The 25,164-nt window shown below is 34.0% G+C and overlaps 1 protein-coding gene across 3 annotated transcripts in view; it reads right to left on the bottom strand.

The window, feature by feature from the left end:
* The window catches only part of Eya3 (EYA transcriptional coactivator and phosphatase 3), a 99,971-nt gene that overhangs the window by 59,470 nt on the left and 15,337 nt on the right, over positions 1-25,164 (bottom strand). For 2 of the 3 annotated variants that reach the window (XM_047554031.1, XM_047554046.1), the window contains exons 2-4: positions 12,388-12,488; positions 4,285-4,328; positions 323-402 (exon numbers count right to left, since the gene is read on the bottom strand). In XM_047554031.1, coding sequence (XP_047409987.1) covers positions 323-402; positions 4,285-4,328; positions 12,388-12,420 — 157 coding nt within the window. In that variant the 5' untranslated portion in view covers positions 12,421-12,488. Of the gene's footprint in view, positions 1-322; positions 403-4,284; positions 4,329-12,387; positions 12,492-25,164 lie in introns of all 3 variants that reach the window. The other variant, XM_047554038.1, reaches the window with a different exon arrangement.

Genomic DNA, 25,164 nt, shown 5'->3' with positions numbered 1-25,164 from the left:
CCAAGTCCTCCAGAGGAGCCATCAGGGGTGGGCCCACAAACTTTTCTGATTTTGAGAAAGGCACTATTACCTTTAGAACATTCAACCTCAAAACAAAAATGAAATCACTGAGTGTGACTGCTTGGATAGGAAGATTCCATGTGATTTTTTTTCTAGCTGATATGTTAATAAAGCTTATAGGAAAACACAAGTATGCACACACAAAGACTAGGAGAACCTTCTGGATATTCTAGAACAATCCAGACAATTAGTAAAACCCAATTATATAAGAAGAGCATTACTTGGTTATAGGAATGCCACTTCCATCATGCATAGTACTTACTTTCCTCTGACATGGTAAGGTTTGAAGCAAGGCTCGATGTTTCAGGTTTCTGGTCACTGACATCCGGGCTGCTTACTTGACTGGGAGAACCAAAATGAATACATTAGCCCCTGATTGATCTGTTCCATTGCTAAAAGTGATGAGATTAAACTATTTCCTCCTAGGCCATACAAGCAAGAGGCAAGGTAATTCTTCAAGATATCCTTATTTGTGGTTTATAGCAACTACATGAAAAGAGCTAGGGGCAGGGCTGGTACCCTCAGCATCCTACAGTTCTTTCTCATGACCCTAGATACCTTTGGGGGGAAAATACACACACACATCACACACATATACATATGTATATATATGAGTGTGTATATACATTTTATGCATATATATGTATACACACACACACACACACACACACACACACACATATTTGTTGTTAAATCTAGGACCGGGCAACTTTGTTTTTCTTTTTTGCAGTGCCTGGTTCTCACACATGCTAGGCAAGTGCTCAACCACTGAGCTACATGTTCTCAGCTTTTTTTTTTTAACATGTAGAAAAATTAAGAGAATTCTTTTAAATATATTTTTTAAGTTGTAGATAGACACGATAACTTTATTTTACTTATTTATTTATGTGATGCTGAGGCTCGAACCCAGTGCCTCACATGTGCTAGGCAAGTGTTCTACCACTGAGCCACAACTCTAGCCCCAAATTAAGAGAAAATGTAAAAGGTAAACCATGTGAATTGGGAGGACATGTCATTGTTAGCTACTGTAATGTTGGGGAGAGTACACTGAAATTCTGGGATGTAAATCATTCCAACATGAGTCCCTCACAATGCTTCCCTTTTCCTCCTACTTCACATTGCACTCTCTAGTAATACCCTACTAGTATAGCATACTGATTAAGAGTAAAGATTCTACAGTGATAATCAAGTGTATCTTCCATTCTTCTAATAACTAGCTCTATGACCTTGGACAGGTCACAGAACTTCTCTGTCCTACTTTTTTGAACTGTCAATGAGGATAAAAATAGACCCTATTCATAGGGTTGCTATGAGGATAATGACTTAATATCTTAAAGTACTTAGAGCAAAGCTAGAACACAGTTAAGCACAATATAACTGGAACTATTATTATATTACTACTTCTTTCCGGCCCACATGCCCCCTTCCCATATTCATGCTTTCTAGAAAGAAACCTGCTTTGCTCTCCCATTCTTTAAGGAGAGGTGAAGGACAAAGTACCATAGACTCCATATATCTGGAAAGATAACATTGACTAATCAGAGGTTTCGGTAGTTTCTACATAAGAATATTAAAATTCTCCTGTAATTTTTTAAACTCACCTCTAATATTGAAGTATTAAAGAAGGTTTTTTTCTGGTATATTTTGAATGTCCAGTTAATTTTTTCTTAGATGCATTTATTTTTAAAGCTAAATTCTTTGATGAAGTTTATTTAAATGCTTACCTTTTTGAAACAGCATTTAATGTACTAACCAAGATGTGACTATGAGAATTGAAGGGAAAGGGGAAGAAGTCATATGAAGTAGTTTTATCAGTGTTTCCCCAAACTGCTGAATCATTATAATTATCTGAATGGTAAAAAAATGACTTGAGCCCCATCTCATACTTAATTAAATAGAATTCTCGGGGGAAAGGCATAAACTGGACCAGAATTTCACATTTCTGGTTTATCTTCTATGTGTACCTGGATAAGTCTAGGGCTCACTCCATGGTTAAATACTATTTCTAAATTGAAGACTATTTCCAGATCCTGTATCTTAGAAGTGCTATCTGTATAGCCTAATACACACTGAGCCAATTCCTAAGATTCTTCGATCCTATAATCTTATGTTACAGCAAAATCCCCTACATACATCAACTGAGAATCTATAGGTTAAAGAGAAAAATAGTGCAAAAACAGTAAATTATAAGATGAAAAAAGTTTAGAGATGGATAGTGTTGATGGTTGCATAATAGTGAAAGTACTTAAACGTCACTGAATTATACACTTAAAATGGTTTAAATGGTAAATTTTATATTATGTATAATCATAATTTTTAAAAATGAAGGAACAGTAAGAGATCATTACAGAAAAAGACAACAGTGGGAAGTTCTCAAGTACAAAGAGAGGTTAAACTTGGATAAAAGCAGAATTAAAGCTGGGTATGGTGGCACTTGCCTGTAATCCCAGCAACTCAGGAGCTGAGGCAGGAGGATCACAAGTTCAAGGCCAGCCTGGACAACTTAGCCAAGTGCTGTCTCAAAAAGTAAATAAAAAGGGTTGGGAATATAACTCCCAGTGTCATAGAGCACCTCTGGGTTCAATCAGAAAAACAAAAAAAGAATTAATTCCACAGGGAAAAAGCACAGAGTATCTAGAGAAGGAGGTATTGTGTTAGACAAGCGAGGTATTCTTATCTAATTGTCCCAATTTCTCTTTGAATTAGGGAGCAAAATCCACAGCTGAGTGAATGATAGCAGCGGGGAGGGAAGGGAAAAGGCAAAGGACAGGAGGGAAGGAAGGAATTAAGATAATTTTAGAGACTGGGAAATCATACACAGCAGGAATGCTGTGTACATGCCTCAGATGTAATCATGAATGGAAACTAAGACCAGTCAGCACAGTTTTTCTCTTACAATGTTAGAGTAATTGAGAATATACGTAGAAGAGGTGAATAGTTTGGTTAAGCAAAGTTGTGATTTTGCAAGGCAAGAATGATACAGGAAAAAAGAGAAGAGAGTTAAGAATATTTGGAAGGCACTGATTACAGTAGTACATCTTATAATTTAAGCAGCACAAGGAAGAAAGTGAAGTTCTTTTTGAGGAAAGGGGTATAGTGGTTAAGAGTGAAAATGTGACAGATCATGATTGGAAGTGTGAGACATCATATGGCTAGCATGGTGGTTCTGGCATAAATGAGCTGGAATCCTAGTGTGTGGTAAAAGAACAGGATTCTTAAGATTAATGTGTTAGAAGTGATGCAGTTACTGGCTTTCATAGTTGGTGGACAAATGATAGAAGATAAGAACTGTGGAAAAATGAAAACCAAAGTGTCATAGAAATCAGATCATGAGGAACAAACAAAGTTGTTTCTATAAAGGGGGTAAAGTTATTGACTAAGGCATCTCATACCCATTTGATAAAACCAAACTTCTTGGATTTCCCTTATTTTGGCTCGAGCTTCCTCTTTCCTTTTTAAAATCTATTTATTTATTAATTTATTTGGGGGATACCAGGGATTGAACTCAGGAGCATTTGATCACTGAGTCACACCCCTAGCCCTATTTTGTATTTTATTTAGAGACAGGTTTTTACTGAGTTGCTTAGTACCTCGCTTTTGCTGAGGCTGGCTTTGGACTTGAGATCCTCCTGCCTCAGCTTCCTGAGCCACTGGGATTACAGGTATGCACTTGGCTCATTCTTCTCCTTCTGTATACTGTGCATTTGTCTGAAGAATATGGCATATTTTATTTTTACCATCAAGCCTCCCCTATATAGTGCCTGCTGTGTGTGTGTGTGTGTGTGTATGACACAAGTTCAGTATGTTGAATAAATAATAAGTGCATAAGAAAAATAAAATCACCACATGTATTTTGGGAAAAAGCTGTTTTGGAGGGAAAATTTTTTGCTATTTTGCTCAGGTTGGTTTTGAACTCTTGAGCTCATGTGGTCCTACTTTAGAGAAAAATTTTAGTCTTAAACCAAATAAATTCAAAATGTAAAGGCTGCTGGTAAGAATCTTAAAGATGGCAGTCAACCTAAATGCCCATATACCAATCTACATGTGAAAAAAAATTGAAGTATATCATTAAAAAGAAATTCAAGCCAGGCATGGTGACACACCTCTTGTAATCCTAGCCATTTGGGACACTAAGGCAGGAGGATCACAGGTTTGAGGTCAGACTGGGCAACTTAGTTAGACTCTGTCTCAAAAATAAAATTTAAGAAATTCAACTTTACATACCTTAAAGTTTGCTCTCCTGGTTCCTGCATCTTGGCTTTTTTCACCTGCAAAAACAAATACACAAACAAATTAATGCCATGGTCTATTTTTGAAATTATCTAGCTGTTCAAATATGATTGGCCCCTGTATCCTTAGGGGATTAGTTCCAGAACAGATACCAAAATCCAGAAATTCTTAAGTCCCTTACATAAATGGTACAGTATTTGCATGTAACCTATGTATATTTTCTATGTACTTTAAATCATCTCCAGATTACTTATTTTACTTAATATAATATAAATACTATGTAAATCACTGTTATATTGCTTAGGGAATAATGACAAGGAAAAGTCTGTACATGTACAACAGAGATGCAATTTTTTTCTCCAATATTTCCAATATGGAGTTGGTTGAATCTATAGATATGAATCCCAGAGATACAGAGGGGCAATTATCTATTAATTAATATATTAGAGTAACTTTCATTTTGTTTTGCTTAGATTTATTTATTCATCCTTAATTTTTAGAAGTGACTTCTTTTTCACACTGAGGTTTTTTTTGGTTTTTTTGTTTTTCTTTTTTTTTGCTAGGGGGAGTGATACTGGGTATTATAGTTCACTTTACCACTGAGCTACATTCACGGTCCTTTTGTTTTTTCATTTTAACACAGAGTTTCACTAAGTTGCAAAGACTTGCCTCAAACTTGTGATCCTCCTGCCTCAGCCTCCCAAGTAGCTGGGATTACAGGTGTGCATCATCATTTTTTTAATATCTTAATTTGATCTATTTTTATGTGGTTCTGAGGCTCGAACCCAGTGCCTCACACTGTGGTAAGTGCTCTACCACTGAATCACAACCCCAGCTCACATCTATTCTTTCTAATGAAACAAGTGTTTTTTTAGACTCAAAGTAAAGTATTTACCAGGAGTTTTACTCAATGTAGGATGTTTAGCAGGATAAAGTATTCAAACTTAGATACAAACTACTTGGTTTTACTTTGTAATAGACACATTATATTTAAACAGTAAGTAGAGCAACCTAGACACCCAGTTACTATTTCCCAGATATGTTTTCATACTTAAGTTGCTTAAGTGCCAAAAATTAAATTTTATTACTAGGTTACCAGTAATTAAAAAAAAAAAAATCTTCACACAATTCTGGTTTTTCTTCCACATTTCACTTTTTCTACTTCCTCCAGGGGGAAGGCATTTCCATCAATAGTTTAAGAGTTCACAAATGAAAGATCAATGATTAAAACTAATGAATTTCCCTGTTTTCATATTACAAAGAATCTAAATTTAGAGCTCTCTGGTAAGAAAAACTGGTTATAACAGCTATATGTTTAGTATGGTTAGTCATTCAAATTATGAATATTTAAAAGTATTTGAAGGTAACAAAAGAAGGCAAAAGCTCTGCTAGATAATCTGAAAAAATATTAGGTGAAAAATTAGCTATTTAATATGATTAACATTTCAGAGAAGGTAAATAATAAATGTAAGGCCCATAAAATTTCTCATTATGAAAATACACAATCACAAAGTAAAATAAAACCAAACACTTTTTGTTTTGTTTTGTTTTTTGCTTATGGCATGTCAACTTACATTATATCAATACTGCTTTAATTTTATAGATGTCAGCAAAGAAAAAAGAAAGAAAAGGGGAAAAAAAATCTGAATTTAAAAACCAAAATTATAGAGGCATTTGAAGTAAAAACCAAAACAAAAACCTGGAAGTAGATAAATCCTTACCAACTATGGTGTTACGCACAAAAGTAGTAAAGAAGAAAATAGAAGTGATTACACAAAAATTCAAAACTTTTGTATGATAGTAAATACCATAAAACCAACTAAGAACTTTGAAGGATTCCAATATGGCATGCACACTGTGACCAAAAACAAACAAACAACAACAAAAAAATCCAACTATTATAAATGTATAACATAATCTCCCTGGGAAGGGATGGGATAAAATGATTTGACCTGAGTAATGCTGGAAAACAATGTTTTGACTAGAAACTGTCAAACTAAAGATAGGAAAAATTCAACTATCTAGTTTATTTACCTGTCATAATTTCAAAAATAACAAAATATCAACTATTGTTACAATATTCACAAATGAAAGATCATCTTCCTACCTGAAGATGATAGTTACACAAGGTCAAATAATTATGTACTTTCACAATAGGGGGATAAATTTATTTTTAGTATACCCGAAGATTCTTTTTATTATCAAAGAAATATATTAATGAGCTGATTGGTTGATTAACCAAAATAACGTATAGTCTCCAAAAAAACAAAACAAATTTAAAAAAAGAAAATTAGAGTATTCACCTAATGACATTATAGCCATTGTAATGGTGTTTGTGGATGCTGGTATAAACCAAGCCCTATGAAAGTATAACATGCCAATTATGTACAATATGCTATACTGGATAACAACAACTATTTTACTAGTTTATATACTTACTCTCATGACAGCTAGTGGCCTAGCCAAACTGGTAAATACCCTGTGATATATTTTCCAATGTTAAATATCTGTAAAAGGAATTCTGGTCATAGTCATTCTACCATTCATTCAACACAGTACTCTCTACCAAGTCTTCCTGATAGAAACATAATGATAAACAAAATACAGCCCTTGATCTCAAAGAATTTATAGTCTAGTTGAAAAGACAGATGAGAAAATAGGTCATAAAACAATGAGATTAAAGGTTCTGATAGATGTGTAAGGTCTCTGGAAAACAGAGAAAGGGTACCAGTCTATTTTTCAGGGTAGGTGACCAGGGAATATAGGGACATAGTAAGGTAAAAAGCTGGAAACACTTCTTGGAGGAAATATTGTCTAAGACAGTTTTTTCTGACTGCATGTGGAAAATATATTCCTACTAGTTAATACGAACAGTAACATTCTGATTTTAATTCTCTTACGAACTTGAGGGAGACTGTAGATTTAGCCAGTCTTTCAGCAGGAACTTATGTTGAGAGTAGGAGGAAGCATACACAAGGAGCACAGTTCGAGTCCCTCCCTGGACCGTCAGACGGAGAGTAGGAGGAAATATACTGATTCACATACAACAAAAAACAAGTGTAAAAAGGTTCACAGGTAAGAGAGAACATAAAAATGCACTAAAAATTCACTATAACTGGGAGTAATAAGTCTGAGGGAAGGGATGGTAAAATTAGGTAAAATGAGGTAAACAGAAGCCTATTTGTGAAGGGCCTTATAAATCAGATTAAAGAGTTCAATGTTATTTTGAGAGTAACAAGGAGACTTCAAGTATTACCAAGATAACATAATCTGCTTTGATTTTTAGAAAGATTATTCTGATAAAGTATAAATGGAAAATGAATAGAAAGGGGACAACCCTAAATGTAAAAAACCCTGAAGAGGCTCTTAAATTAATTATGTAAGAGGTGGCCTAAAAATAATTCCCAGAGTAGACTAAAGAAAGTAAAGCTCGCATCTGGACTGTGCTGGTCCCACTTGATTATTACAAATAATTTTTTCAGCTCTGTCTAATTTCAGGAATCAGAAAAAAAAAAAAACCGCTTAATCTAAGTCCATGAAATACAAAACCATATATGTTTGTATAAATACATGTACACATATATAATGTGAAAATATTTCTATTAATATATACTTACACCTACTGAAAATCTGATAACAAATGAAGAAATAAAATTTCATCTACTTAATCTTTTTTATCCTTTATACAAATAGGACACAAAACTGGCATCCTTTAGTCACATCATCACAAGGACAGAAAATAAAATGGATGATAACTATACCTATTTTTGGAGGAAGAGGCATTTCTAGTAAGTAATACTAACAGGCCCACACTCAGCTAATTTTTAAAAATCACTTGAGTTTAAGTAAGTTTGTTATTAGAGGCAACCTTGTAGAAATGCAAGAATCCTATCTATATATGGGCGATACTCTCTTCAACTGACAATTGTGCAGTATAAAGAGTAGCACTAGGCCAAGTGCCAGAGCCCAAGCCGACGGTCACAGCTCCTCAGCAGGCTGAGGAAGGAGGATCACAAGTTTGAGGCAACTTAGTGAGACCCTGTCTCAAACTTTAAAAAAAGAGTGCTGGGAATATAGCTTAGTGGTAGAGCATCCCTGGGTTTAGTCCACAGTGTTATGAAAGAGAAAAAAATTTAAAATAATAACAAAAAAAAAACACCACTGGACCAAGTCCAAGAAGTATCTACGGACTAGGGAACGTCAGTAGGGTAAAGTGCCTGCTTAGCATGTGCAAAGCCCTGGGTTCAATCCCCAGGACCACAAGAGGAAAACAAACACTTTACACTGTGCAATTTATATAGTGAAAGTCCCTGAAGAAGTAATCGTATTACCCTTTGATACTTTAAAATATTATTTTTTCTACCTATCATCACACAGATACTTGATCCATTTATATTCTAAAATTTGAAGCTATCAATTAAAAGTTTCTGGTGATTGTCCTATCAATTTCTAAGTATCCACAAAGCTCTGTTCAATAATCTGTTTTAAAATGCTGTCATTAATCAGCATTAAACTAGCACTAGTCTCTAGCTTCCAACACCTAATTCCTCCCTGCTACCACTTTTAAATAAAAAGAAAATCAAAACAAAACAGTGCAATATTTCTTTATATTCAGTTTCAAGTCCCTTTTCAGAGATAAACACTGGTTTGGCAAATGTTTGCAAGTTTCAGGTCTATGGAATTAAAACTTCCATCATGAGCCTGGAGGATTAGATTCATTAGGTGCTTGCTTATAAATATGAGACTAAAATTGATTCTTTTAAAATTCAGGTATGTTACCCTTTACAGTTTATTCATTATTTCCCTTGACAGAGAAGACAAAAAGAAATTTGGAGTTGAGTCAGTCATTCTCTCTTCACTTCTTGTTTCACCTCTATCTTCTCATTCTCCAAGTCCCTAACACAGTTTTAAAGGTTCTTTCTGATGGTCTCAAGAATGTTTCCCAAGTTCCACTTCTTTTCTATGTTTTAGTTTAGATTGCACTTTGGCTAAAATCATGTAGTACTTATTTTGTCTACAGCAAGTATAACTAATTTCTTTTTTAAAAGGTGGAATACAAAAGGAATGCATGCTTTAAGGAAAAAATCCAAACCATACAGATGTGTACCAAATAAATATAAAGATTTATTCTGCTCCATACATTGACATAATCAGGATTAAGTTTGGTATACAACCATCTAAGAATTTCTATGTATATATATGCCCTTTTAAAACTTGAATTCAAGTAGCCACAAAGGAGTTTTTTTAATGCTTCCAATTTCTCAGGAATGGTCTTGTTTTATGCCTCTTATCCTCAAACTAAGTCTGGTTAGTGCTCCCTTTCACTTCAAAAGAGTCCCAGTTTGGACAATATTATGAGTTGCTTCAGAGTAGTTAAAACAGATGAAGACTGGGAGAAAATGACTGAGTGATTTCAAGGTAAACAGAAGCATTCCTGTTTGCAGGGAGTTGAGGATTGATAATAATGAAGAAAAAGTAAAGTTAATGTTTCATTGTGAATGATAACCTGAACAAAATTTTTAGGTAGAATATGAAAGTAGAAGAAAAACAAGAGAAGGCGATAGATAATTCAATAAGAAGAGTAAAGAACAATGAAATTAAAATAACTTTAAATAATATAGATCCAAATAATAATAATGTTCACCAGAATAATGTTCTCCCTTTATATAGGTAAAAAATAAAGAGTAAAATCTGGACTCTATCATCAATTTGAAATAGGGCCATCCTTTCCACTCATATTTTAGATCTCTACTACAGCTATGAAAAGCCCTTTTTCTCCTCCAAGTGTGACATTTACTCTTCATAGTCTATTTTTAACAGTTAACAAGTGTTTTGTGTTTTCTTAGATTCTATAATTGTCTATTTGGCATCCATTAATAACAGGGTCAAACCAAAGGTCAAAGCTGTTTACTCCTCCCCTGCAATCCAGAGCCTATATCCTGAACCACTTTCCTTAACTCTCATTCACCAAGCCCTTACGTCTCCTGCCCTAAATCAAACCAGGACCAGGTATGGGACTACTAGGGACAGCCCTAGGCTTGCTAGAATTACTTAAATTAGCAAATCATACTCTGTCCTACCTTGGCTTTCCTGTGGAAACCCCAACGTCTACGTCTATGTCTTCCCTTGGATCTTTTCTGTGTCCTGACTGACACTGGTGCTTCCCCCTATGGCCCATGGGGGGAAGTTTCCAGGGAAACTATGTATAACATTGAACTTTTTTTTCAATGGCACTGACCCTTTCATGGTGTCACACACTCTTACAAATTTAGACCTGCTTACCAATCAGTAAGGAATTGATGACCAAAGGCAATAACCATTTATAGTCAGCAGCAAATTTAATTTAAAGTGCTTCAATTTCTTACCTTCCTCTGAATCAGGTTTTGCATATCATTGATACAGAAGTTGAATAAAATGACAAGGAAACGAAGCAGAGTAGAAGAGATGACTTGTCAGCAGGTCATCCTCATTCTCATTACCTTAAATAGGTAAGGAGTAACTAACAATACCCATTTCGACAGTATGTTGACACGCAAAAGTATTTTGAAAATATGAGTAATTTTTTGTCCTACTATATTAAACATTCAATGACATAGTTTTATTTGGTACATATAGTACCAAGTTATTTGTATCAATGATGTGTATCCTACATACACATCTCAGTTCAGGATGCTTTTTAATCCTGTTTCCCTGATTATTGATGTCCTACCAAGGATAAGGGATCACATTTCAAATGTTTCAAAAGGTCCTTTTATTAGTTGCTTGTGTCTTCATAGTTTCTTACTTATTTCAACCAAAAGGGCTAAAAGAATAATGCAAAGTAATCATCAGTATGTAATTCTCAACATAAAGAAAAATATTAAAAATGTATTAAAATATTTCATTATTTAGGTGGAAGTTGGTGTCTGCCCTTTTGTGATATAAAGAACACATCTAGAGCACACACAAAATACATCCTATTATCTGTTTTCAAATCAAAATTTTTTAGGTTGGATTTTCATAAAGATAAGTAAATAAGGCAGGAACAGCACACACAACTGTAATCGCAGTAACAACTCAGGAGGCAGAGGCAGGAGGATCACAAGTTTTTGCAAAACCCTGTCTCAAAACTATAAGGGGTTGGGGACGTGACTCAGTGCTAGCGCACCCCTGGGCTTAGTTCCCAGTGACAAAAAAAAAAAGAAAAAGAAAAAGAAAAAGAAGAGTAAACAGATATTACTCTGTATTGTCTCTTTAAGAAGCCCACTTAGGACAGCAAATCGAATTAGTATTTACCTGACTTCAGAAAAAGAAACTGAACATAAAAGGAAAAGACTCTTTTAACATAAACTTATTTTGAAAGAATGACACCTCTAGGCTAGGAGTGTACCCAGTGGTAGAGTGCTTGCTTAGCACATGTGAAGTCCCCTCTGGTTCCATCCCCAGCACCACCAAACAAAAGAAAACAATGGGAAAAACAAAACAAACAACAACAACCAAAAAACACACTTGCTTCCATTTCTTAATGTGAAAAGGTTAAAAAACAAAAGAAGTCATGACAAAGCAAAAAACCCATATCATTTGGAAACAAATTTTTTAAGAAAATAAGAATTCAATCTAGTTTTTAGGGTCTTACCTATTATAAAAATTACTTAGTGATCAAATTATACTTTACTCACTACTACTTTTTTTTAAAAAATAAGTCAAGTAGGGAAGTTTAGGTAAAAATAAAATTTCCTGATGGAAACAGTGATGTCTGATTGGTAAACAGACATCCTTTTTTATTTTCTTAAAACTGTAACAGTAAGCACTGATTTTTTTAAAGAAAAATACACAATATGTGCATTGTAATGCTAAATTTTCTAAAAAATTTCTTAGCATTGTTAGTCAAATATAAGTTTAAGAATATATAATATTGTTTTCTTAGAGGGAAACTAAGAAGGAGTCTTTTTCTTATTTTCATTTTAAATTTGGAATATATAACTGATTTTAAATCCCAGGTGCTGGGGACTGAACTCAGTGCCTCATATATAATATGCAAGTACTCCACCACTGACCCACATCCCCAGTCCAGAATTAGCTTTTCTACAATTTTAAATTGTTAAAGGAAATACTTACTGGTTGCTCTGGTAAATCTTGCTCTTCTTCCATGAGGGCTAATATTTCTTTATTATACTTATGTGACTGGGTTACAAGTCTCTCTCCACAGTCTTCACAATCTGCTTTAAAAAAGAGGGGAATTCAAAGCTTTATATACTCTTAAAGTATTATCATTGAGGTCATCAGAGAATAATTTTTTAATATTTTGCTACCCCATGCTTTCTACATTAGTTCCAATCTCAAAAATCTCAACTTGCACGTGGCTTTTCAAACTGACATGCTGCACCAAGTTAAGAGAGGTGTACACAATGACTTTTATAATACCTTGCAAAAGCCGACACGTGGAACCACTTTTGCTGGTTACTATAGTACCTAATGAATTAAACATTTTATAATGACAGCCATGTGCAGATAATAAAACAAAAAAAAATTTTTAAGGATTAGAGTTACATTTAAAATGATAGAGACTGGCCTAGCAAGTCAGTATGTTATGATAACATCTAACCTGCTTTAATGTGGAACATTTACATAACTGTTAACAAAGACACACAAAATCACAGTAAATAGGGCAAACTGGAATATCAATTAAATAAATTCACAACCAACTATCTGTCTATATGAAGTGCATTTAAAGGAAAATTTAATTCTTCTGGATATCAATAATGAAAATAAGTAAAGTGAAATCTTAATATTTGAATTTAGGAAAAATAATCATGTAAAGTTAGGATCAAATTTAATTCTGAAATAATGAGCTTCCATTAAATATACTACCTAATAAATTATTTAAGCAAAATCTTTATCTTTTCAGACTCTGCTCTTCCTGTCTTAATTTTCAAACAAGTAAAAGAAAGAAAAATAGGATTCTAAGCCCCGCAATTTAATGCCTCCTTTCTATGCCCTACTGACAGGAGACAGAAATTTAAAAACTAAACATGTTATAAAAATGAAAAACTCTATTTCTATTTAACTAAAATAAGAATGGTTCACCTCCCAAGCAGATGTGATTGTTTATGCTCTTAAAGTCACACCTGCTTTCATTTCTTCTACTAACCACTGTACCCACAGAAAGCTTAAGTGAATATAGAATCTTGAAGAAATAATGAAAATAGCTAGGTACGGTGACGCATGCCTGTAATCTCAGCTCCTCAGGAGGCTGAGGCAGAAGAACTGCAAGTTCGAGGCTAGCTTGGACAACGCAGCAAGATCCTATCTCAAAATAAAAATTACCAAGGGCTGGGGATGTTGTTTAGTGGTAGAGTGTTCCCTGGTTCAATTCCTAGTACTGAAAAAAGAAAAAAATAATGAAAATAGAGAAATTAATATGAATAGGAAAACAAAAAGCTTCACTTGTGCCAGGACCACCATTCTATTACACTATTTTGCTGCAATACACTTCATTTTACAGTCACACTTCAGAACAGGAAAGGGAGAGAAAACACGTGTTAGGGAACAATGAGATGACACACATTACTCCCGGCCCTGGTCTAGAATGTCAAAAGAAAATAAAAGTTTAAAGGTCAGAAGTACTCAATGTACTCACGTGTAGCTCATACACACAGCCTCAAAAGCTAAGTTCTACATGACGCAGATAGTGCTGTAGAATTACAGGGTGCAAAACTACAGCCCATGGGAAGATCTTCCCTGTCCTGTTTTGCTCAATTCAGAAAAGCATAATCAATGTGACCATGAAATGGATTCACAACTATGAAAGATTCAACATTTTTGTTTTACCAGTTTATATCTTAGTTTTAAATTGAAATGTCTTCACTGTATGAGATTATAGTATTATCCAAATGTACATTACATACATAAATAATTTCAACCCCTAAGAAAGTAAAACAGGGCCAAATCATTAGGGAAATGTAATAAAGCCTTAGACAACTCGTTTGCTGAATTTTTGTGTGACCAATTCTTATCTACACAAACAGTGATAATACTCCATGTTTTCCCCAATCGAGGGACATGAAAGTAAAACTGTAATCTCTAATTTGTATATTTTTTTAGAAGGAAGATGGGGGAAGGGTTATAAAACCCATCTCTGGGTTATAAATAAGGATACTTAATACATGCCTTAATTTTGATTTTAAACACAAAAACTAATTTATTTCAAAAAGTCTGAGCAACATTAAAATACAACATGAGAATACAGGATTTTTAATTGGTGTAAAAGGATATGAATTCTAAAAAGTAAGAAACCATATCTAAATAGTGGGAAAATACAAAACTAAATATTAAAATCCTGAATTTTGTTTTTTAGAAGTAAAATAACTGATTTATAGAAAGAGAGAAATACGTTATTTTTCTTGAGTGTATAGTCTATGGTAAGTAGTAGGACAACCTTCTTTGTGGGAAACATTAGAAAGTACTCCTTTCCCCTCTCCTATTTTTTCCTTTGAAAATAAGCACCTCTTGTTGTTTCCACCTTAAAAATTACCATTATTTTCTCAACTTTTCAATTTAGTGGAATAGAAAAAGCATATTTTTTAAGAAAATAACTTAAAAATCAGGCTTGATATCTTAAATCGGTCAATGACTACCAATGATTTTAATTGTTTCAAGACACAAAAAAGCAACCTACAAAGAAAGAATATGATTTATTGCAGAATCTCCTGGGATTTCTACTGGCCACATATTTGATAAGATTGCAAGCATACATTCTGGCTCAAAATGTATTATTGATGATAAATTATGTAATTCTATCACACCATGCATCTAAAGATTACTTTGCATCAATACAGTATTCTCATTTCTTCCAGTAATTTGTAATCTGAAACATAAGAACCTACCAAATACAAGAATATAATTTTATTCCCTTGATCAATGTGGTAAAACTTTAAAATTTTATTTTATGGTTCTAGGGATCAAACTTAGAGCCTTCCACATGCTAAAAGGCATGAACTCTATCACTGAGCTACATCCCAAGTCCTAAAACTTCTAATATTAAGATTTCACATCAATTTTTGCAAATGGCATGTGCTATACAATCAAAAGTCATATTCACTAGCAGTGAGATGAAATTGTTGTGTAATGCATACACAATGTTCCAGTACTTAATAATAAAAGTTTTAGTGTTCTCATTTCAATGTTAGTTCTAGAGTTTGTTATTTATTTTACCATTAATGAGACCAGACATTATTCTACATTCAATGAGATTTTCTTTTAAAATATCAAATACGGCAATGGCAATGACAGAAGTAGAAAGATGATTTTTAATGGAATTAAAATATATTCAAAACTTAAGTCAAACAGTTGATGAGATTACAAAACACACACTAAATTAATTTTTTAGTTATGTACATTTAGGGCATTTGAACAGTAAAGTTTTTCTACAACTTTTACTTTCAGTTTTTAGTAATGGTTTCTAAATACACTTGTTTTATCAACTTTTTTGGACACAGACCTTGTTAGTATCCGTATGCCTTCATAGACAGAATTCAGGGAAAATATAAAATTGAGAATAAAAATAGTATTTCTTAAAACTTCACATTTTCCATCTGCAAATATTGACGACGATAAAAAAAAAAAAAAAAAAAAAAAAAAAAAACAGAAACTGGTTTGATTCAAAAAAGTCACAAAAATTTATTTTGAGATGGGGTACATGTTGTTTGAAATGGGCAACATGTTGTAACCCCTGGCTGTCTGAAATTACTGGCCTCAAGAAATCCTTGTGTCTCAGTTACTGGTGTAGCTGGGACTGCCAGCATAAGCCACAGCGCCTGGCCAATGTAATTTTAAAATACAGTGCAATTTCACATGTTCAAAAATAAAGGAAGATCCTTTTAAAATACGGCAGCTACAACTTGTATTTTCACTCCTTAGAAGTTAAAAGGAAATAATCTATAATGTATACTTTATTTCAAATTTCTAATAAGATTTCTACCTCAGAATGTCTGTTTTATACCAGCTTCAACACATTATTTACCTAGTAATTACAAATAGCCACAAGCAAGAACTCAGAAACCTAGTTGCTTCCATGTGTTTTTATAATTCTCAGTAAGCTTGGGAAAGGCAATTGTGTGTATGTGTGTGTGTGTGTGTGTGTGTGTGTATGAAAGCACAGAATAAAGATCAAATTGTTTTCAGTGAAAACAAAATATATATCAATCTTAATTACAACTGCAATAGAAGTGTCTAAATAGAGAAGAGTGTTCTAGAACAAAAACTTGCATGCAACTACTGGTGTAGAGATGTTCAGGGGATGATGAAATATCTTTGATACAGTTCTACATGGAAAGCAGGTAGCCCACAAATTTATCATTGACTAAATTTTAATTTAGAAGTTCACTTACTACCCTTCCAAAGTGATTTTCAGAACACACCAAAGAAAATGCTACAGGTGTTTCCCTGGGAAAAATTAATAGCATCCTCCCAACAATAAAAAATTATATAGAAATAATAGTTATAAATAATAGTAGCCTGAAGAAGTATCGAAAATGTAGTGTGTCATTAGTTTAGGCTTTTATTTATATTTTAAAGTTTTGTTGTTATTGTTGTTGTTTTTAGTTGTAGGTGAACACAGTACCTTTATTTTATTTTTTATGTGGTGCTGTGGACGGAACCCAGGGATTCATGTGGGCTAGGTGAGAGCACTACTACTGAGCCACAACCCCAGCCCCTTGTTGTTATTTTTCAAGCAGAATCTTGCTAGGTTGCCCAGGCTTGCCTCAAAATCCTGGGCTCAAGCTATCTTCCTGCCTCAGTCTCCCAGGTAGCTAGAATTACAGGCGTCCTGCCACCACCGCACCTAGTTGTTTATTAATGTATGAGTTACTTTTGGACTTAAAGAAATAGCTAATTAGTAAACAACTACTATGACATCCTCAAATATACTTTGTGTACTTAATGGTGGAGCATTTGCCTATCATGGGAAGCCCTGGGTTCAATCCCCAGTACAAGGGAAATCAAACAAACCTCTTCCAATGATTTTAAGATGGTTGCTTCAAATATTATTATTCAACAATTACTGATCTATTCTATGGGATGTATTAATGAATTCATAAACAAGTGTTCTGATACTCAAAGTTCCAAACCTAAAGCCAAAAGACAGCAGTTCAAAATAAATTCTAACTTATAAATTACTAGGAAGCCTTATAAGACAAAGGCAGAAAAGACATCACGAAAATAATTTCAACACATAAGAAAATATTTCTGTAATCATTTGTGGAACAGTGCTTATTACCAATGTTAGTAGGATGACACTAAGTAGGAATTTGGGTTTCATAATCTATAGAATATATACATTAGTATTCAAATAAGAAGTAAACATGGGGCTGGAGTTGAGGCTCAGTAGTAGAGCACTTGCCTAGCCTGTGTGAGGTACTGGGTTTGATTCTCAGCACCACATATAAATAAAAGAATAAAATGTCTATTAACATCTAAAAATTTTTTTAAAAAGAGCTAAACAGAGGTTTATTGCAATACTTATATTGCAAATTAAGTAAAAAATAACAATAAACATTTGGGGAAAAGAAGAGAATAAAAGAGGTAAAAAAGGAAGACCTCTCCTACCCTATACTAGTCTTTAAAACCAATTATAGGGGGAAGGATAAGAGAACTAGCATTTACTTAACATAATATACCAAGTATTTTTACCTTCACTGTTTCACCAAATTTATCTCCACAATTATGCTAAGACATAGGCGGTATGTTACAGATAGGGCATCTGTAAAAGATTTTAAAAATCTGTCCCAGAATAGCAATTAAGCTCTATGTTGAAGTGAATATACATAATAAAAAGACTAGAGAACAGTGATGATGGCTGCACATTGTCAATGTACCTAATGCTACCAAACTTTATACTTAAAATGGTTAAAATACTTAATTTTATCACAATTATGCACACACAAAAAAAACTCAAATGAGACTAGAAAAGTCAAGCTCAAGATCAAATTCTAGAAAGTATTTGAAATATGAAATAAATGGAGAAACAATGATATTTAAAAAAATACTGTCATAAAAACTGAATATCAATATGGAGACAACATATTCACATCACACACTCTGATCGATTATAAATAGATAAGTGACTAAACATTTTTAAAATTTTGAAGAAAACAGAAAGGTATATGTATCTCATCTATGGAAATGAGATGAATTTATCAGCAGTAGAAGAAACCATAAGCAAGAAATCAACAAATCCAATTATGTACAATAAACTCATGCAATGAAAAAAACAATGGAGGCAATGTCTGCAATAATTACCACAAAGCTTGATATCTATAATAAAACCAAACCAAGTCAACATTTGCTGATCATCTATCAAACAATGACCACAGAAACCTGTCAAAGGATACAAAAGGTAGTTTAACTACACCTCAAAGATCCACTCAGCACTTAAGAAACAAGAACCTTACTACCAAGTGAAGAAATACAAAGTGTAGTATTTTTATTTTTTTCAATCTTTTAAAGGCATTTTTATTGAGGTAGAATTTATATACAGCAAAATTCACTTTTTACCGGGGTTGGGGTGTGATGCTAGGAATTGAACACAGGGCTTTGTGCATGCTAGGCATACACTCTACCACTGAGCCACATCCATAGCCCCTAAAATTCACTTTTAAAGAATATACCTCAATGAAGTTTAACAGAGTAAGGTATATTTTCATCCCCCTAGCAAATTCTTTCATGTTCCTTTGCAATCAGTTCCCTTCTCCAGCCTTAGTTCCTAATCTGACTTTGGTTCCTGTAGATTTGCTTTGCCGTATGTCTTCTAAATGGAATCATACAGTACGTATGTGACCTTTGGTGTCTGGACTCTTTCTTCTAAGCATAATACTTCTGAGATTTATTCATGTTGTTAGATGGATCAAGAGCCATTCTTTTTTATTGTTGAATAATACTCCATTGTATGGATGTATCCCAGTTTGCTTTTTTGTTTTGTTTTGTGGTACTGGGGATTAACCCATAGTGTGGGGGAAGGGGTGTTCCACTGAGCTACATCCCCAGCCCTTTTTATTTTTATCTTAAAACTGGGTCTCACTCCTTTGCCCAGGCTGGCCTTGAACTTAAGATGCTCCTGCCTCAGTCTTCAAAGCAGCAGGGATTACAGGCGAATACCACTGCACCAGGCCTCAACTTGTTTATTAATTTAGGAGCTAAAGAACATTGGGTTGTTTATAAAAATTGTAATATTTAAAAAATACTACTTTGTACCTATCGAACTACCAAAAATGAACTTAAACAACAAAATCTAAAGTTACTTGAGCTATAAGAAGATAAAACATAGCTATAAAAATCACATGTATCTTCGGATTGTTCCTTAGGCAAGAGTATAAAAGCTCATAAAATTGGTTATGGCTTCACCTAAATAATTATCTTAGATATTTTCCCAAGAATTACACACAAGGGGGGAAAAAAACAAACTGTTTTTAAAAGTAATATAGCTGGTCCCAGGGGTGCACACCTATAGACACAGCTGCTCAGGAGGCTGAGGAGGAAGAATCACTTGAGCCCAGTTGTTTGAGGCCACCCTAGGCAACATAGCAAGATTCTTTCTCTCAAGCAAAACAAAACAATGTAAGTTTGTTGTTCACCAAAATTAAAAATTAAAAAACAACCAACTTGTATGGAATGGTTTAATTACATTATAATTCAATTGAATATTTCATATTAAAAAACTTATTTCAATATAAGCTTATTTTAAGGTGAAAACATAAGTTTTTACATTATTTTAACAACAGCTTACATATAATTTGATAAAAATTCAAAAGTACATAAAATTGTATATTCAAATGTTTATATAGGAAAATGTTTAAGTACCTGTTAAAAATGCTTCTAGAAGAGTGGTCAAGACATTAAGCTAAAATTGAACATAAATTCTGAATTATTGCCCCAACTTTTTCCTCATGAAAAAAATCTCAACTCTGAGGGAAAAACAACTTAATTTTTGAGGGAAAAAAAAATGATGCTCCTTTATCCTCAAAATCTTAAAAGAAACTCAACAATAACACAAGCAGGAAGATTGATACAATTTTCTTCCTCTTATTTCTTTCATAAGCAAACAAGTTACTTAAACACTGCACACAAATGCAGGGTTGCTTCATTTTATGATTCTGAGCTAAAACATTGAACTTCCAAAAGTTAAAAGAATTTGCTATTTGAAGAGTTTTTCTCTTGCTAACACAAGAAATTACATAAGATGCCACAAGGGACACAGAGTATTGTAGATTGTTGGTAGTCATCATTATTTTAAGGCTGAAGAAATCAAACCCAAGGGATGAAGACACTGGCTCAGGAACCTGCTAAGCAGCACACTCAGTGGCAGATCCTAACTCTGAGTTCCCCTGTCTGAAGCTCTTTCCCCCTTCATAAAGAATTGAGCAAATGACCCTCCTCTTTGAAAATTATATTTCTAATATTATTACATTAGTTTGCTTATTCCTTTTCTTTCACCAAATCTCTATGTTATATTCTTTGATCTTCAATCTAGGGTATAACAATAAGTCTGTAAAGTTTTAAAATGTTTTAAATTTATAAACGCAAAACTTTTTCACTATGTAAGTTAGCACTGCAAGGACCTCCTAAAAATCCAAAAATAAGATTCTTTTTATATTAGTTAAAATTCCCTATAGAATCTAGCAAAAATAAGTTTGATTTCTTTTTATAATATAAGTCCTTCGTTTATGAATGTACAAATTTCTATTTGCTGCTAATGAATTAATTTTAACAAGATACATGAATAAATTATTTTACCATTTCTAGGCAAAAAACATGACTTCAGAAGAACAAAATCTCTCCTAACCCACTAAAACCTGTTATTGGTGAGAGTTCCCTGCTTATTAATTAATAATTAATGAGTTCTTCAAAAGTATTCTTATGACTCCTATTTATGCCTTGTAAATCTGGCAATTTATTTATGCCTTGTAAATCTGGCAATTTACAATTCTGTTAAAACCCTTCATTTTACCTTGTCCAGGATTCCTGCAAAATCCTTATCTTAAATTTCACAATAACACAGACAGACCACTTTATTCTTCTTTGTATCTAACAGAACGCAGCAAGCATTCAAAAGGCTCTTGGTTCCTATAAATATTTACTCAGAACCAGTTCATTAAGAACAGTCAACAGGGGGAGATAGCTCAGTTGGTAGAGTGCTTGCCTTGCAAGCACAAGGCCCTGGGTTCGATCCCCAGCACCGCAAAAAAAAAAAAAAAAACAGTCAACAGGTATGATGGCACATGCCTATAAGCCCAGAAACTCTGGAGACTGAAGCAGGAAGATGGCAAGTTCAAGGCCAGCCCCAGCAACTTTGTGAGACCCTGTCTCAAAATTATAAAAAAAAAAAAAAAAGAAGGGCTGGGGATATGGAGATATGGCTTAGTGGTAGAGAGCTTCTGGGCTCAAACCCCAGAACCAAAAACAAACAAAAGCCTTCAAAGTATTTAGAGGCACAATAACTTCACTTTTCCCATTTTCACCAGGGTGCCTAAGTCAAAACTTTGATTCTTTACAATATTTTCTTAAAGAGTATTGATCACTTTTTAAAAATTTTTTTTTCTTTTTTTTTTAGTTGTTGATAGACCTTTGTTTCATTTATTTATATGTGGTGCTAAGAAACAAATGAACTCAGGGCAACACACATGCTAGGCAAGCTCTCTACCACTGAGCTACAACCCCAGCCCCTACAGTGTTTTTTAAAACCAATTCAAGGAATATCATGTTGAAGTCTGTGTTAACTAAAAAGTTCCTTCAAATATAACAATTAAATATTTCATATGAAATTTTAACATTACATGAATAACAAGGGATCATATAAACTACTTATTTCTGGGTTAAGAGCCCTTACATTTCTCCCCTTTAACTGGCTAAAGTTTTTAAACTAAACAAGAAAGAGAAGGCAGAAGAGAAGGGGGAAGGGGAGAATCGGAAGAAAAGAGGTTAACTGGGTAAGAATCTTCTTCCCCAAACACACATACACACAGCTATCACAAAACAGATTTCTGGCAAAAGTAGGGTCCACAGTCTAATGCCCAGAGGTGTGAATGGTACCTTACTTGGGAAAAGTGTGTTTGCAGATATAATTAAATTAAGGATTTCCAGGCAAGATTATTCTGGATTATCTGGGTAGATCCTAAATGCCATTACAATTGACCTTATAGAGGAAAAGATGTAAATATAATACACAGAGAGGAAAAGGCATGTAAACATGAACAGACCAGAGTGATAACTACCAAGAAATGGCAGTCTCTTCCAGAAGCTGGAAGAGAAAAAACAATTTCCTCTAGAGCCTCTGGAGGGAGTGCCACCCTGCTAGCACCTCAGACTTCTATCCTTTTAACTGTGAGAGAATTTATTTCTGTTGTTTAAAGTCTCCAAATTTGGTCCAGAGTCTGTAATCCCTGTGACTCAGGAGACTGAGGCAGGAGGATGGCAAATTCCAGACCAGTTTCAGCAAATTAGCAAGACTCTGTCCCAAAAAATAAAAAGGGCTAGGGCTGTAGCTCAGTAATAGAGCATCCTTGGGTTCAATCCCCAGTATGTGGGGTTCGGAGCATGTCCAATCTTGGAAATTTGTTATAGAAGACACAGGAAATTAACACATTTAGCAAAGAAATTTGTATTTTTGGTTTGTTTTTGCTATTACCTCTTTGCTTGGGCTTGTTGGCCATCTCCTGGCCACTGAATGAAATACACAAGCTGAAAACGTAAGTGGGAAACGAAAAATATGTAAAGAAGATAACAGAACTTGACTGTACATACACTTAAAAAGGATCTTTCAAACATTTAGAAAAATGGGGTGAACACAAAACAATTAAAAACTTTCCAATTTGCCTCTCCAAAGACCTGTCATATAACTCCAAAGTTAGTATTCTCCTGCTTTCACTCTGGGTCAAACCCTGAATTTAAGCAGTTGAAGAAACACTCAGGTAACAGTAATACTGTCCGTTCTGGGTTCTTCATGGATCTTGAGAAGCCTTACAGATATTTCCAATGTCTTCAGAACAAATTCAAGTACCATTATTTATAAGATGACATGAAATTGGCATATGTATCTATCTACTTGATATGTTTTGTTTGTGAATTCAATATACTGCTACATTGAATACATAACTCCTCCTTTCTGGTTGATCTTAACCACCAATCTTAGGCAAACTATGCTGCAAGATTGAAGACTATTTTTCTAACTTCAAGTTCATAATTCGTTTTGAGAGTTTTACATAACTCTCACATTAGACATTTTGTGTTCTCTACTGAATGATATGCTGCTCCATAAAAGCAGTTATTAGACATTTGTTAACTTTGAAACACTGCTATGCACTGTATCAAGAATATTGATAAGAGCTGGCCTGTACTCCCAGTGACTCAGAAGGTTGAAGCAAGAGGATTATAAATTCAAGGCCAACCTCAGCAATTTAGCAAGACCTTGTCTAAAATAAAAAAGGCCTGGAATGTATCTCAGTGGTAAAGTGTCCCTGAGTTCAATCTCCTATTCCCAACCCCTGCCACACACACAAATTATGTATTGATGAATATGCCTGTAAACCCAGCCGCTCCAGAAGTTGAGGCAGGAGGATCACAAATTCGAGACCAGCCCAGGCAATTTAACAAGCCCTATCTCAAAATAAAATTTAAAAATGACTGGGGATGTTTGCCCAGCATATGCTAGGTAGGCCCTGGATTCAATCCTCAAGACCACAAAAATAAATAAATACACCATAGGATGGCACTGAACGATCAGAATTCTTGTCATTAGAAAACCATGACTTTTCTACAATAAATGACTTTTTTTTCCTTGTTTCTTTCTTTCTTTGGAACTCTTTCTTTTTTATATATCTTGAATAAACCTCTAAATTCTTTCTAAACAAAATATTCATAGAATATATCAAGCTGGAAGAAAAACACTGAAATAGAATCCATGGCATATTATACCAGGTTATAAAGACATACTCTGAAAGAAATCATAATTGTTTTGGTCACTATGTGTCAAAATTCATGCGAGTGTTGAGTATACTATTTAATTGAACACTAAAATGTACATATCAAAATAATGAAAATATGAAGCATTAGCTAATTTCATCAACAAAAGTAAAGTAAACGAGAAGGGCAAAATTTAGGAATTTACTAATTTTCTTGATAAAGACTCCTAATTGAGGCAATTTTCCCAAGAGATTCTTTCTACTGTTTTCTGACTGCCTAAACGACAGATTCCAAACTCCAGGCCAGCAGTCCCAAATCCTGGAATCTCCTCAATGCAACACAAAAAGAATGATACATCAAAAGAAAGTACAGCCAGGAGCAGTGGTGCATACCTATAATCCCAGCGACTGGGGAGGCTGAGATAGGAGAATGAAAGCTCAAGGCCAGTCTCAGCAATTTAGAGACACTCCAAGGAAATTAGTGAGACCCCGTCTCAAAGAAAAAAGAAAAGTACATGACATTTAAAGCATTTTGGGACAGATATAAACTCAAAAAGGATTCTTGCAAAATACAGAACCAAACTAGTATCTTATAAAATCAATTATAACATGTTACAGCCAGAAATTAAAATTAAAATTAAATTACACTAAATGCAAGGTGATATCCTGAACTGGATGCTGAATAGAAAAAGGGCACTATGGGAAAAGTAATGAAATCTGAATAAAGTCTGGAGTGTACTAAATAATAATGTGTCCATGTTTATTGACAACCGTGCCACATTTAAGTCAGATGGTAACAAAAGGAAAACCTGATGGGGATAAATGGGATGGGAACCCTCTTTTCTAGCTCTAAGAAGAAGTAGAAGCTAAGTAGAAGTCTAATTCAAAGCCTATATACCCTTAAATTCCATTTATATGACATTCTTTTTTAAATTTTTTA

Source organism: Sciurus carolinensis, chromosome 1 (genome assembly GCF_902686445.1).
Source record: "Sciurus carolinensis chromosome 1, mSciCar1.2, whole genome shotgun sequence".
NCBI classification, from domain to species: Eukaryota; Metazoa; Chordata; class Mammalia; order Rodentia; family Sciuridae; genus Sciurus; species Sciurus carolinensis.
This window is presented reverse-complemented; position numbering and strand designations above follow the sequence as displayed.